The sequence below is a fragment of the Sturnus vulgaris genome, chromosome 3 (assembly GCF_052056855.1).
Source record: "Sturnus vulgaris isolate bStuVul1 chromosome 3, bStuVul1.hap1, whole genome shotgun sequence".
Lineage (NCBI taxonomy): Eukaryota > Metazoa > Chordata > Aves > Passeriformes > Sturnidae > Sturnus > Sturnus vulgaris.
The window spans coordinates 12,776,257-12,789,988 of record NC_142245.1 but is presented as its reverse complement, the minus strand read 5'-3'; the positions used below and the strand labels follow the sequence as shown (position 1 = coordinate 12,789,988).

The 13,732-nt window shown below is 46.1% G+C and overlaps 1 protein-coding gene across 1 annotated transcript in view; it reads left to right on the top strand.

Annotated features, from left to right (window-relative positions):
- Positions 1–4,953: 4,953 nt before the first annotated feature.
- LOC106862736 (acyl-CoA synthetase short chain family member 1) overlaps positions 4,954–13,732 on the top strand; it is a 39,392-nt gene continuing 30,613 nt past the window's right edge. Inside the window, exons 1-2 of the mRNA XM_088160996.1 lie at positions 4,954–5,305; positions 8,448–8,544. Of these exons, the coding sequence (XP_088017122.1) occupies positions 5,011–5,305; positions 8,448–8,544 (392 nt within the window). The 5' untranslated portion in view covers positions 4,954–5,010. The remainder of the gene's footprint in view (positions 5,306–8,447; positions 8,545–13,732) is intronic.

The window sequence follows — 13,732 nt, the reverse complement described above, 5'->3', positions numbered from 1 at the left end:
TTCCACAGAGACTGCAGGGAATCTCTAGCCCTGTAGCAGTTCATCCTGCAGGTTCCAGGGGTTAAGACACCCACAGTTGCACCTCATGCCAAGGTTCCTGTCATTCCAGGTATATGATTGACAGATGATTGGCAATTGCCGTGTGGGCTCTCTGTGCTGCAGGTCAAGACCCCACCACTTGTATTCCCAAGCGATGGTTCATGGTGCTGAGTTTGAGAGGCAAAGGAATGGGCAAACCAAAATAAGGTCTGGGAGATGGTTTTTCCCAATATGTTGTCTTCTCAGTATCCTTCTTTCACAGTGCTGGTGGAGCGCCAAGCACAGACCCAGCAGTAAATTGGATTGCGCAATGGTACCAAGCTGGAGGGGATGGAAGGATTTGATGCTAGAGCCTTTAGTCCACCCGAGGGCTACCTAAGGGGAAGCCAGTGTGATGTGGAAATGCATCAGCAAGAACTTTCTGGAACAAAGCACATAGCAAACCTTGTGTGGGCTGCTGATGCAGGAGAGGAGTCAAATGGGGAGAGGAGTTCTGTGTTGATAGTGTCAGCAGCAGCACTGGATCTCCTTGGTCTGAAATTCAGCCTTGAGTAGAAAATTCTTAAGAATGTGACAGCTGATGGCCTGGCCTGTATAAAAGTAGTCTAGTTATCCGGATATTTTGAAGTATTGTTTTTCTCCCTTGTCACTCGTTGGGCATTTATTACGCATTCATAAATGGATGTGCAGCAAATCTACAATTTTCACAGTTTTGAGCTTTGTTTCAGGTGTGACCAGATGTGAGCAGATCTGACAAAGATTTACATTCCAGATTAGTTCAGGTACTCAGCTCCTCCAAACCTGCTGCAGTTCATGTTGCTTTGGACACAATGTCCATGCTGATCTGTTAAAGTGGTACCTGAGCAACTGCATTTTAACTTTATTTCATCCTTTGTCTAAACTTCCCTCTAAGCCTGCTCTTCTGCAGATGGAGCTGAATGGGCTTAGAAACCTGCTAGAACAGCCACCTGGGAACATGTCCAATTTAATGTGCGGGCAGAAATGTAGCTGAAAATGATCAAAATATTTTATTAAAATCTGGGTTCATTGTGACTTGGGAAAATTTCTAACACAGACTAGCATCTACTTAGCTCTGTGATGGTGATTTTGCCTGGCCTTGATTTTCTTTGTGGAGTCAGACATCAGCCGTGTCAGGAAAATTAATCCACAAACACCAGAGGTTTATGTCCAAAAAGGAGACAGAGGAGTCCTTTTTGCTTTATTCGAATAAAGGGAGAGGCCATGGGACATTCCCCTGGGATCTCTCAAATTTTTGGAGGACGCAGCCTCCTTTTTATCCTGTTTTCCCGGCCGCATTTCCCTCTCTCTTTCCCCATTGGCTGAGGTACTTGAGAGGCACAGACTTCCCGGAACGCCTGATACCTGAAATTCCCCTCTAATGTATAACCCTCCCTTTTAATTTTTAATTCTTATAGAATTCATAGTTTTTCCCCCCGTTGCTTCTTTCATCTTTCGATATCCAATTTCATTTATCAGCAGCCCTACAGTTTGTTTGTAAAGGCAAATATCTCTTTCCATTCATCAATCAGTGGAATCCATCCCATTGTTTCTTTTATCTCTCAGTGCTAGCCTTATCTATAGGCTGATCCACAACTCATTTGTAAAGACAAATTCAACATTCCTCTCAGCCGTGTGCACACTATGTGAGAAGACCACTGGAAAGGACAGTTAGGAGTGACAGTGACAATGACAACTAAGTGACAGTTGTGGATTTCACAACTTTACTATTTATTTTTTTAGATCATTAAGGGAAAAACAGGGGGATGAGAAACTGGGAAACAAAACATCTCATTGAGTAAGTCTTTTATATATTGACAGGAATCACAGATGAAGCCAATAAGTAACTGCTGGTAGCAGTTAAGAATAGGAATAGAAATACGTGGAAAGTTGGCGGGTTCGGGTTTTTAATTTTTTTTTTGCTATATTCTGTCAGCAGAAATATCAGCCCCTTCTCGATCCACTACCGACATTGGTCATCAGTTCCTGCCATGACGCCAGCACAGAAGACCCTTTATCCACCCCAACATCTGTAGCTATTCAGCAGCTGTGCCTATTACCTGCTAAAATCTCCTGCAGGGCAGTGAGATTCCCTGGCTGGTCTGGGAGACTGTGCCAGTGTATTGGTTTGAAAGTAAAACCAGTGCGAGACTCCAAGTCAGTAATACAATTTAGTAGGAGAAAAGAGAAAAAAATAAAATACATGCAATAATATAAAAGAAACAACCACCGACACAGTCAGAAATACAACCTGACACCCTGTCAGTCAGGGTTTTGGTAGCAGTCCGTATAAATGGTGGCTGCAGTCCTCCTGGATGACAGATGTGGTTCCGTTGAAGCAGTGCTCCTGTAGAAGGTGCAGTTTTCCTCCAAAGATCCAGCGATGATGTGGAAAAGGTCTGACTTCCCTCTGGGATCCAGTGGAAAGGTCTGCCTTCGCGTCCCAAACCCCAGTTTTTTATCTAGGTAGGAAAGGCTTGGCTCCTGCCCCTGGCCGGGGCATCTCCCAATGGGATGATGTAATCTTATCAGTCACACAATAGGACTCAATGGCCCATTAACAGAATATATCTTCTGGAGGAAGGATGGGTTGTGAAAAAATAACGATGATCATCCCCCCTGATTTTATCAGATGGCACATCAGCAGGGGATATCTCCCACAGAGATAAGGATCACCACCCCTCCCACATTTCAACAGATGGTGATAGAATACACATTTTTGCATTGTACCCCAGGACAGCCAGGAAGCTTGGCTGTAGCAGAGAATGACTTCTGCCCCGGCAGCCACAAGCCATTGGAAGCTGCCACACAGAGGTGGCATTTCCAGATCACTGTCACCAGGCTTCTCCAGAACTGAGAATGCCAGTGTTCCTGTTGGGACTCAATAATGCCAGAGGGCCCTAAGAATGGAGAGAGACACAGTTAATGCAGGAAGCAATTCTGTGACCTGTCTTTTATCCAGCACCAGCCTTTCCTGGCATGCTCAAAATACTTAAAAATGAAAATTGCTGTAACACCCCTTAGTTCTCAAAAAGTCAACAGCTTGATGCCAGCTTTCACTCACTTGTTCAGAAAGTTATAGGTAGAACAAGTAGACATTGCAAAATCTCAGGGACTCTTTTCCCCTCTCCTCATCTCTTTTTGAAGCAAGAAAGGAGATTTGGGCTTGTGCTTGGGTTCAGCAACCCATCTGAATGGGGTGATCAGGCCTGGATTTGGGTTGTGTTGCTGCTGGCCATGGTTTTTCTAAGGAAAAAGGCAGCCAAAATTTGAGAGTGGGGGACATTCTGGTGAATCATGAGCAAAACAAAACTTGCTGGTAGAAAAGGAAAATCAGCCTTGGTGGAAGAAAATCAGAGAAGGGTTCCCAGATTTCAACGTCTGCAAATGAAGCAGGTAAGCTTTAAGGCCAAATAATATAAATTAATGCTTTCTTTTTTTGACAACTCGTTTGCTTGTTTCATGAAAGGCATTCCTCTGAAATCCTGAAAGTGGTAGGACTTGCATATAAGTCATCTTTGATAGAAAACTTTTGAGCAATCCTTGGGCAAACCAAGTGAAAGCTGAAATGCTCCCTGCGCCCTTGTCTGGCACCAGCTGGCGCACGTGCTCGTGCTTGGAATTTAGGGCTTGGGCAAACGGAAAGTGACAGTCAAAACACAAAGAAGCAATATCGAACTACAGCAGCCATGTGCTAATGCCAACTTTACAAGGAAATTAAAATTGTATTTATTCTTGCTTGTTACCTATAAAACACAGTAGAAAAGTTCAGCAGTGTTAGTAAATCGCACATAAAAATCACGCACAAAAAAGTGCTTGGTGATACCTTTAGAACAGAAAAAGCACCATTTGTTTCTACTACTGTCAGGAGAAGCTTCATAGCATATAGAGTTATTTCAAGTTTTTAATCTTGAACATTAAATGTGCTTTGCCTACCCAAACCCTGGGGGTGAATAGAGTTGGTGCTCAGGTAGTTTGGTACCCCTTAAAGATGCCCAGACCATGCTACTCTAAGCTTTTAGACTCCATGCTGGGAGGCTGGACCAAGCTGTCTAAAAATTAGTTTTTTCATGCCAGAAAAGAGCGTGTCTCTGCTATGGACAAGGAATAAACTCTGTGTTACCTGCTGGAAAACCTTGCTTCTCATTGCTGAGGGTTTGCACCATTAAGTCGGGGTGAAATCTGATCCCTAAATTACTATGGAGCAGAAAGTGTTGCGATACCAAAACCACGTTATGGTAACGATGGTGCTCGCAGGGCTGCGAAGCAAAAAACTAAATGTGTACCTCGCTTAGAGACACCCCATTTTGAGCAGAGGGGACAGTGTTATGACAGCAATGTATATGGTGGTGTACGAGGGTACACTGTGTTTGCTACCTACCCAGGAGCACAAGTTCTGCCTGTGCATCAGGACTGTGCCATTGGCCGTGCTCACTTCGTGCTCAGCGTCCGGGGTCGTGGTGATGGACAGCAGCTGTAGATACGACAGCGTGCATGTGTGCCGAGAGTTGCTTTTTATGTTAAAGTGTCTGGCGGTGTCTGGACACCCCTGTTGTGGCGGTGAGGATGTGAACAGGGGTGCATTCCTGCCTGCACATCCCTGCAGGTGATATCCCCACAGAGGAAAGTGCTGGGTCTCTCTCTCCAGGTGCAGGCGTATCTCTCGGGGTGCTTCCAGGGGGGGCAGGGTGTCCCTGGTGCAGGGTGTTCCCGGGGGTGCAGGGTGTCCCTGGGCGCAGGAAGCCTGGGGGTGCGGGCTGCTCCCTGGGGCAGACCGTCCTTGGGCGCAGGGTGCTCCCGGAGCTGCTGTGTGTGAGGGGTGCGGCGCTCCCGGAGCCGCCCCGACGGGGCAGCCACTCCCCGCAGGCGGTCTCTCTCTCTCTCTCTCTGCTCCTTGTCGATCTCCCAGTCCGGGCGGGCGCGGCGGGGCCAGGAGGGCTGGGTTATGTCCTCATGGCGCTGGCGGTCGCCCGAGCGCGGGCTCTGCGCGCCCCAAGCCTCCCGCTCCCCCTGGCCCGGGCCCCGGTGCCGGCCCGGAGCTGCTGCAGCCAGGCGGGAGCCCGCGGGGAGCTGCCTCCCGGCGAGTACCGGGCCTGGAGGGACCGGGCGGTCCGCGACCCCGCCGGGTTCTGGGCGGACGTGGCGCGGGGGTGGCTGCGCTGGGACAGTCCCTTCCATACGGCCTGGCAACCCTGCACGCCCGCTGGTTCCGCCCGCTGGTTCCTCGGAGGCCGCCTCAACGTCTCGGGTAAGGCGTCCCGCCCGCTGCTGCCCCGGGCTGGGCGGGAGGCGACTCGCGGGGTGAAGTTTCGCCATCCCCCGTCTTTGGGGGTGAAAACGCGGATTTCAGTCGGGCGGCGCTGGGAGGAGACAAGCCGGGAATTGCGAAATGCTGGAAGAGGGGAGAAAATCCGAAGCCAGGATAAACCTGGCTAAGCCTCTTGCCCGGGCGCTGCCGCGCTGGCGGCCGCCCTTCGACCTGCGGAGGTCGGCCGGAGCCCCGGCACTGGGACGCCCGTCTTGGGATCTGCTGGCTGCGGGCACCGGGTGCTGCCCGGTTCCGTGGTCGCTCAGGAATGATCTGCGGTCTTTTATGGCAGAAGCTGCAGGGATTTTTTTCTTTTCAACGAGGATCTTGGTATTTTCCTCAAATTTCACCACTCAGCATGAAACAAGAGTAGTGTCGTGGCTACCCTGACTGCCTTTGAGTTTTGTCCCTGCCCTGTCTTCCTTGAAGGCTCTTCTGTGCTGCGGCCGTGCTTCATCCAGTGGGAGTGAGCTCCAGCCCCATCCAGAGTACCACTTAGTGGTGATGTCCTTTAACAGGGATGAACATTTCTGATCTTCATTTCCCGTTCCTCGGGGAGGGCACCGGTTCAGTAGTGCAGTAACTGTAACATTTCTGGCCACTTTTTTTTTGACAGACAAACGAAACCCTCCTCAGGTTTTCCAGAGAACATAAGAGAATGTCTTCTCTCAGGGGATGATTGCTCTGCCCAGCACTGGATCCCAGGCTTATGGAAATGTCTGTGCGGCTCTGTGTCCAGCACCCAGCAATCAGAGGATTTTAGCCAGAGTTTTGTTTTCATTAATTACTGTTGAAAGGAAGTTCTTGTCTGAGCATAGCCTATCAGGGATCTATTTCTTTCCTCTGTAGAGTGGGATCAACACTTTCTTCTGTATTCTGTGTCTGATTTTTGATATCCAGATACTGCTTGTCCTTGGGTCTGGTTCCTCAGCAGACAGAAAATGCCACTTAGTTTTCTTTGCATATGTGAATGGAAATCATTGGCCTTTGAAACAGATGCACAGAATTAAACAGGTTTGCTGTTGCGGGTTTTCTTTTCAAGTGTGATGAAGGCAGTACTTTGCCACAGCCAAGTTGCTGTTTTGCTGTTTAGAGACTCTGATTTTGTCCTTTCACCTCTTGATTTGAGCACTGGCTGCAGAAACATGGCAACAGTTCAGGTCCTTGATCCTGACCATCCTGTGTGCACCTCTCCCAGCACAGCTGAACCATGAGCAACTGAGTCATCTGATGTTCTTTGCTTGGGGGCCCTTGCGGAAGGATTTTAGGGACCTGTCAACTTCAGAGCTTCTGGATTTCTCGCACTGTGACTCCTGGCCAGGAGAATAACCTGTCAAACTACTGCATTTCCCACCAAGACACATTCTTGGGAGCTTGTCTTACTGAGATGAATTGTTTCTGAGCAGTCAAGGAAGCAAGAAAATGTATGGAGAAACCACTAAGGTGTAGTAGTAAGGGGAAGGTCACTAAATTCTATTTTGTAAAATGAGCAAAAGACTCTTGTAAGCCTAAGATCAGGAAGGAAATAATAGCATTTGGCTCTGGTTCACCTGCCTGTCCTTACTGAGCACAGAGCTAAAGCTCCCACTTGGCACAGCTAGGGCTTTCTGCAGCAAGAATTCCTTCTGAAAGGCTTGTGTGGCTGCTCAGAAGTAAGACAAGTTTCTTGGGCTATAAGTGCCACTTTATGTGATCCACTGTAGTGTAGCACATTATGTGAGGCTGTAGCTGTGAGGAGCTTGGAGGTGGGAGTTGTTACTTGTTGTGGACCAAGCCACAACAATGAACACAGGTAGAGGAAACCTGTATATAACTGCTTGAAGCAGTCCCCACTAGAGCTTTTGTCCTCTTGTATCATATTAGGATGGCTTAAGAAATGGCTTTGTCTCTTCTATTAGTATAGTACTGCTGCAGGGTTTTGCATTAAAAAAAAAGACTTTAAACAGCTGAAGAACAGTTATTCAAATTTTTGAGACTAACACTTGGTCTTGTAATAAAGTATATTAAATTCTGAGGCATTTCTTTCTCTGTCCACCTTTAGGAGCCCATTCCCAACACGTGTGATGGTGTCATCACAGAACAGCCAAAGCTACTGCAGCACACAGCTTTTTAAAAAATTTATCTGGAAAAATGAAATCCTTTTCCATCAGTATTAATATTTCCAGGAAACAAGATCTGAAATCCAGCAATTTTAAAAAAGGTTTTCTCTGAGTTATACAGCAGTATCCCTAACTAGTTGCCTGTTGAAATAAAGTAACTGACTTTGAAAGATTACAATCTAGTAAGTGTCACATAATCTTGGAATTAATACTAACAAGGATGTTCCCTAACTATCAGGCAAGTTACTACTGGACATCCAGGCAGGTTTCTTTTGTAGATTCTATACATTTCTTCAGGTTGAGTGCTCTCCCTAAGTCCTCCACTTCAAGTTGCTGAGGGGGAGAGATGCACCTTTAAAAGGGAATTTTATACCTTTAAATTTTAGGAGGTGGAATACACAGCCTGAGACACGTTAATCTTTCCCATGGGTCTGATGATATGTAGATGTCTGAACTTTGAGTTTGCTATAGATCCTACAGTTTTAGATATTTTCAGTTAGCTGAGATGCATCTCTTTGTTATACCCTGAAATAAAAATGTTTCAGATGAGCTTTAATTAGAAAATTCAAATGGTGCAGTGCTAAATATGCCAGCTGGGGAACACTGTCTGAGTTCTCGAGTGCTGCTCTGGGGAGCAAAAACATCAAAAGTGTGTCTGGTCTTTGTGCTGCTGGGAGTAGGGGAAGGATTTGGGCTGGCTTAAGTTTAACCAGTGGAGCTAAGCTGAGCTGAATTGGCCATGGCCCATGGTATCCATCCATCCATCTTTAAGGCCACTGTGCCAATTAAGTGTAGAATTTGTTGTATAGCTTTATTAGAGCTGCAAATGCTCTGAGTTCCTCTCTTACACATTAGTGTGTGCCTAGCTACCTAAAAACTGGTGTTTCATCTTGCCCTTGCCCTTGTTGCACTTGACCAAGCTAGGTTTACAAAGCACCTTTTGTATGATCAGGGTTTGTTTAAACTTTTGTGTTTTTTTACAGTAAATTGCTTGGATCAGCATGTCGAAAAGTCTCCGAACAGAGTGGCTTTGATTTGGGAGAGAGATGAACCTGGCACTGCAGTGCATGTCACATACAGGTATGGCACCTTCTCACTATGCCTGGTAGCGTGACGGAACAGGAAATGGGATTTTTTCACCCGACAATTTCCTTTTTGTGTGCTGGAGATATGCATGGGAAAATGTCTGTGAGTTGCTTCTGATTTCAGGAGAGGAACAAATGTCTTGGTGCAAACATCTTGTGTTCATAGTCAACAGCTTGATACTGAGCCCTGCCTGGAGGGAATTTTAAGCTCCCCATGTTTCTCTTTCCCATCTTCAGTGCAGTTTAGACCAACCTTCAGGCTGCTCTGAGTGACACTGAGTTGCATCTGATGCTATAAATTGCAGGGTTTGTTAGAATATGGTGGGTTTAAGCCTATTTCTCTTCTCCTTGCTATGTGCCCTCATTTAGGAGACAGTCTTGCCTTTTGCATCATCTCTGTCTCTAGTGAGATTTAAATGTTTCCCAGACTTGTACGTTCCTCAGTGCATGTTTTAGGAAGCCAAATGTTTGAGCTGCTAAATCTCAGGGAGCCAGATGTTTGTTCGACTAGATCAGAAACCAGAGGAGATGAAGAATGTCCTAGCATCAGACCTTTACAGAATGTTTTCTGGAACTTGTTGGGATTCCCAGAGCTCCTTGGGTCTGAATGGGTTCTGATGGTCTGATTCATCTCCAAAGTTTATTAAAGCTCCTGGAAACATTATTCATTGGAGTGAGGAAAGCGGTCAGCAGGGAGGAGTGGGTGTAAAAATAACTTTGAGAGGTTAGTGCTCCATGCAACAGAAATAAACACTATCTGATCTAAATCTGTGAAAGGAGTGCATGGGTATTAATCTTGGTTATTTGGCAGGATGTTTAGGCCTGTTATGATATAAATATGTTATAATGAACTGGGTAGCTTGACTAAGTGCTTTTGCATTTTGCCATTCTGTTGGTAAACATGGAGATGGAACCAAAGATTTCTCCCAGAGTTTATGTATGGTATGTTTTTCTCCCAGGTTTGTGCACTTTTACCTCTCTTTATGCCTCAGGCGTGATGTCTAGGGGTAGGAAAGAGGTGACAATTGTGCTCAGATCAACCTGGTAAGAGAAGCAGCCCAACAGATGGCTTAGCCTCATTCAAGGCAGCTCTAACCTCTCCCTTAGGCTGCCATTTGAAATGTACTGAGCTGCTGCAGACACTCAAACATCTTATCTACGATCTCTGGAGATAAGGCAACAGCAACAGAACTGTTTTTTTTCCCTGGCCATGCCAAAATGCATTTGGAAGAAAGTGTATTTTCAACCTGTGGAATTGTGATTGCTATGACATGAAGCCAAGTAACCCATATCTGAAAACTGAACCCTTCTTTGTGGAGCCTTACAGAGGTACAGTAACTGGTACCAGAAGGGAGAACATTCAAGTGAAAGACTTATTGGCAATCTCTATTTTCAAACTTCTACCTGTATTTGAGAGCCATGTTTGTTTCTGCCTGATACTCTGGGTGAGATGTGACTGTGTTTGAGTTTCTCAAGAGACTTTGGTCCTACCACATGCTAAAACAGTTCACTTGGTTCTCTGCTTATCTCATTAAGGCAGGAATAGCTTTGTTGAAGACAGCAGTACTCTGTGAGTATTTTGCCTTTTCTGTGGTCTTTGGGCTGCGTTTTTACAGGTTTTAAATGGGACACAAAACTTTTTCCACGGTGTGTTGGCAGTGACTTCCCTTTGACACAGAGCTTAGCTGAAAACCTTTTGCAACAGTGCCTTATTTGAGCTAGAAATTTTGTAAGGGAAAGCATATCAGAGAAGGAAGTGGCCCAGGAGCTGGGATGCTGGTTGAGTAGTCCTTGGTGAGCCTTCTGTAACACATCAGCCTCAGCGTAAAGAGGGAATGAGAGGGATGCTGGATGTGTCTTGGCAGAAGAGAGATGCCCCTTTCCTTAGGATCTGAATTCCCAGTTAATGTCATAGCTGCCTTGGAGTAAGGACTTAGCACTCTAGGAAGCCAAAGACTTTAATTTGGGCGCTGCTTTATGGACCAGCTTTGAGTAAGGTCATGGATTCAGCTGGGGGAGAGCTGTCCAGGGCTTATTGCAACATACTGTAAGGCACCAGTTTTTTGCATTATCTACTTTGCAAAGCTTGCTGCTGTGAGCTGCTTCTCCTCAGAGATAAGTCCTGAGTGACACAAGGAAAGATGCAGCTGCTGTCCTGGTCCTCTGCCTTCTCCTCTGGGGACTTGTCAGGGAGAAGAAAACAGCTGAGTGCTGGCCTTGTTTCCCTTGCAGCCTGCAAAAGAAGAAGGTGGCTGTGCAGGAAAAGGGCTGGAACAGGCTTTCTCCTCCCTGAGGAGGGGAAAAATTTTCATCAGTGGGATGTCTTCCATGCACTGGCAGAAACACAGTTGCACTGGAAAGTGCTGTCCCAGCTAGCTCATCCTTGGCAGAAATAAAAGCCTCAATTTGCCTCCGCTGTGGGCAGAGAGCTGGTGAGCTGTGCCATCAGTCAGCCCACATCCCTTTGCACACTTTTCAGCAAGATGGGTTGTATTTGTGCAGCAGAGTTTAAGTGCTGTGTGGGAGGGGAAGAATCCAAACATCTGCTGGTGGGCAAAGATACCCAAAGCCATAGATAAAACGTTTTGTTTTTGCACCAAGAGATGATGGCTGCCCTTACAAGCTCAGTTGTGATGATATTTTTCACTGCTGAGATTTGTTCTGTCTCTCTAGGTGATGCAACTCAGCCTATCAGGAAAAAAAGTTCACTGGCCATTCTTGCCTTTTCCTCCCTGTGGGTTTCATTTCTATCAAGTAGAAATTCAGCTGAGTTTCAAATTAGCTCTGGTTTTGAATGGGGAGGTAAGAGACTTGTTTTTTTACTGCTTTGTAACAACAGGGAATACAACCGTCTTGGGCTTTGGTGGCTGCAGTCAGCAAAGTAGGGACAGGTCGTGCAAATCAGTTATCAAGAGGCTCTCTGGCTCTCCAGAGGCTTAGCCACCAAAAACTCATTGGTAGGGCAGTGGCTTACAGCAGCACTGCGGTGCTATGAGCTGACAGCTGAATTTGTTGTCAGAAAGGTCCAACCGGACTAGAAGTGTTTTGTCCTGCTCTGTGGATATTGTCAGGGCTCAGGGCCTTTGAAACCTTGTAGAGGAATTCCCCAGGCATTTCTGAACCTGAGTTTTTAAAGGGACTGTGCCTTATAAAAGCAGTTGGAGTTGGTGGCCGGAGCTGTTGGGTTGCAGCCTCTGTACGTTCAATGACAGGAAGTGATGAAGACAGAAGCTAAAGTTATGCCAGCCTTCCCCTTGTCTGAAATGGAGTTATTTTCTTTGGTGTTCCTTGGCTTACCGTCGTCTCTACAGTTTATCCACCTGTGACCCAGTGGATCTGCAAAATCCCATGGCTGTTGTCAGTGGCAGCTATGGGAAGTGGGCAGCAGAATGCAATAGCTAACCTGTTTTTCAAAAGGGTTGGAGGTCTCATAATAAGGGTGATCACTTTGGTGCAGAAAATGTAGCTGCCAGAGGGAAAGTTCAAAATGCAAAGTACATAGTAGGGAGAGAGAAAAGCTAAAGGACCAGAAATTAGGGTCCTAGGTAGGTGGGAGAGAAGTGGTTGGACATCTTCATGAGCAGCATCACAGGCATGCCTTTAAAAAGCCAATGGATTCCTCAGCCTGAGCTAAAATAGATGAAATTGTATTAGAGGTCAGCTATAGTGAAGACTGTAGCTGGAAGCCATGATGGTACTTATCATTGGCAGCAAAACTTTTCCTTCTTTCCAAAGAAGCTGTCTTTGTAAGTTGAGGTTGCAAATAAATCTTGCCCAGGCTTTCAGCTTTCCCCATCCAAGACTGCTCATGGATTTTTCACTTTCTCACCTGAAAAAGGTTACAAAAGGTTTCCCTTGCCTTAGGTTCAGGATGTCTGCAGGAAGGCTGGGCAGTTGTGCTCTAATGCCCAGTTTGGATACCTGACCTGAATTTTCAAACAGTTTCAGCCTAGTTCAAACTATGGTTTGAGAAATAAACTGTTTGCTGCAAAAAATACTCGACCCATCTTTTGTGCCACAACAGCAGAGAACATGGCTTGGGCTAAGGCTCTAAACCAGGTACTGTCAAAGCCTGTTGAATGTATTAAGAAAAGGTTTAGAATAATTTTGCAAAGGGCTGCTTCCCAAAGAAGGTCTTGATGCAATTTTTTTTGATGTAAAAGGAGCTGGCTTCCTTTGTTTAGAAAGCTCTATGCTGTCTTGCTGTGGCAAAAGGTAACATTAGACTTATGGGAAGGCTGCTTCTGCAAAACATCCTTGAAATGCGTCAGAGAAGTGCCACGTGGTGTTGATGGGTTTTACAGAAGTTGTTCCAGACACTGTGCTGAGCAATGGGCTCTGGAAACACAGACACAACTGTATCTGGGGAGGGATCTGAGAGAAACATGGTCTGTCAGTTCCTGAACAGAGATGTAAGGACAGGGAGAGGAGTGCTTTCTGTTAGATTCAACTGAAGGACTGGCCTGAACAATGATCTGCTGGCTCTGTTGAAGGGCCAGCCTTGTAGGTCTTGTGCTTAGAAATGATGCTGTGGTATCTGAAGAGATGCCTGCATAGCAAGTGATGAGTCTGGAAGGTAACAGGCTCAAAGCCTTATCTATGGGCAAAATGGAAACGCACCTTATATAGAGAGACATAAGAGTTAATTATTAGTTTTAGCCCTAAACAGTCCAATCTTCTTACTCAAATTCTAAGTCATACAGAAAGAAATAGGTCCTATTGGTTATCACTGATACCCAGATTTGTCCAGCAGCAGGTCCACATGTCTCTTACTGGTCCTTTGTCTGTGTTCATTAACGCCTCTGCTATCTTCCTGGCTTGCTTTGTTCTAAATTCACAGACTGGATCTATTGCTCTTTCTTTTTTGCAAATGGTCTCCCCTTCTGGGTCTAACTGGTTGCTGCTTCCCCATTTCTCTGCTCTGCTCTGAAGAAATGCTCTTACCCACTGGAGCAGTGGGCTGCTGTCCAATTTCTTCTCTTATTTGCTCTTACAGTTTACTTTTGCAGAGGATCCTCACTCTGTGGTGCCATGAACTGATTCTGCAGTTTCTCGTCTGTCTCTGTCAGGAGGGGCTGGGAACTTCCTTTTGTTTGCAGCACATTTCTTTATCCTGCAGTGGCTCTGCTGAGATCCTCCAGCTCTTGCACAGAGGGAGCTGAGTGCTCCAGGACCCTCTGTGT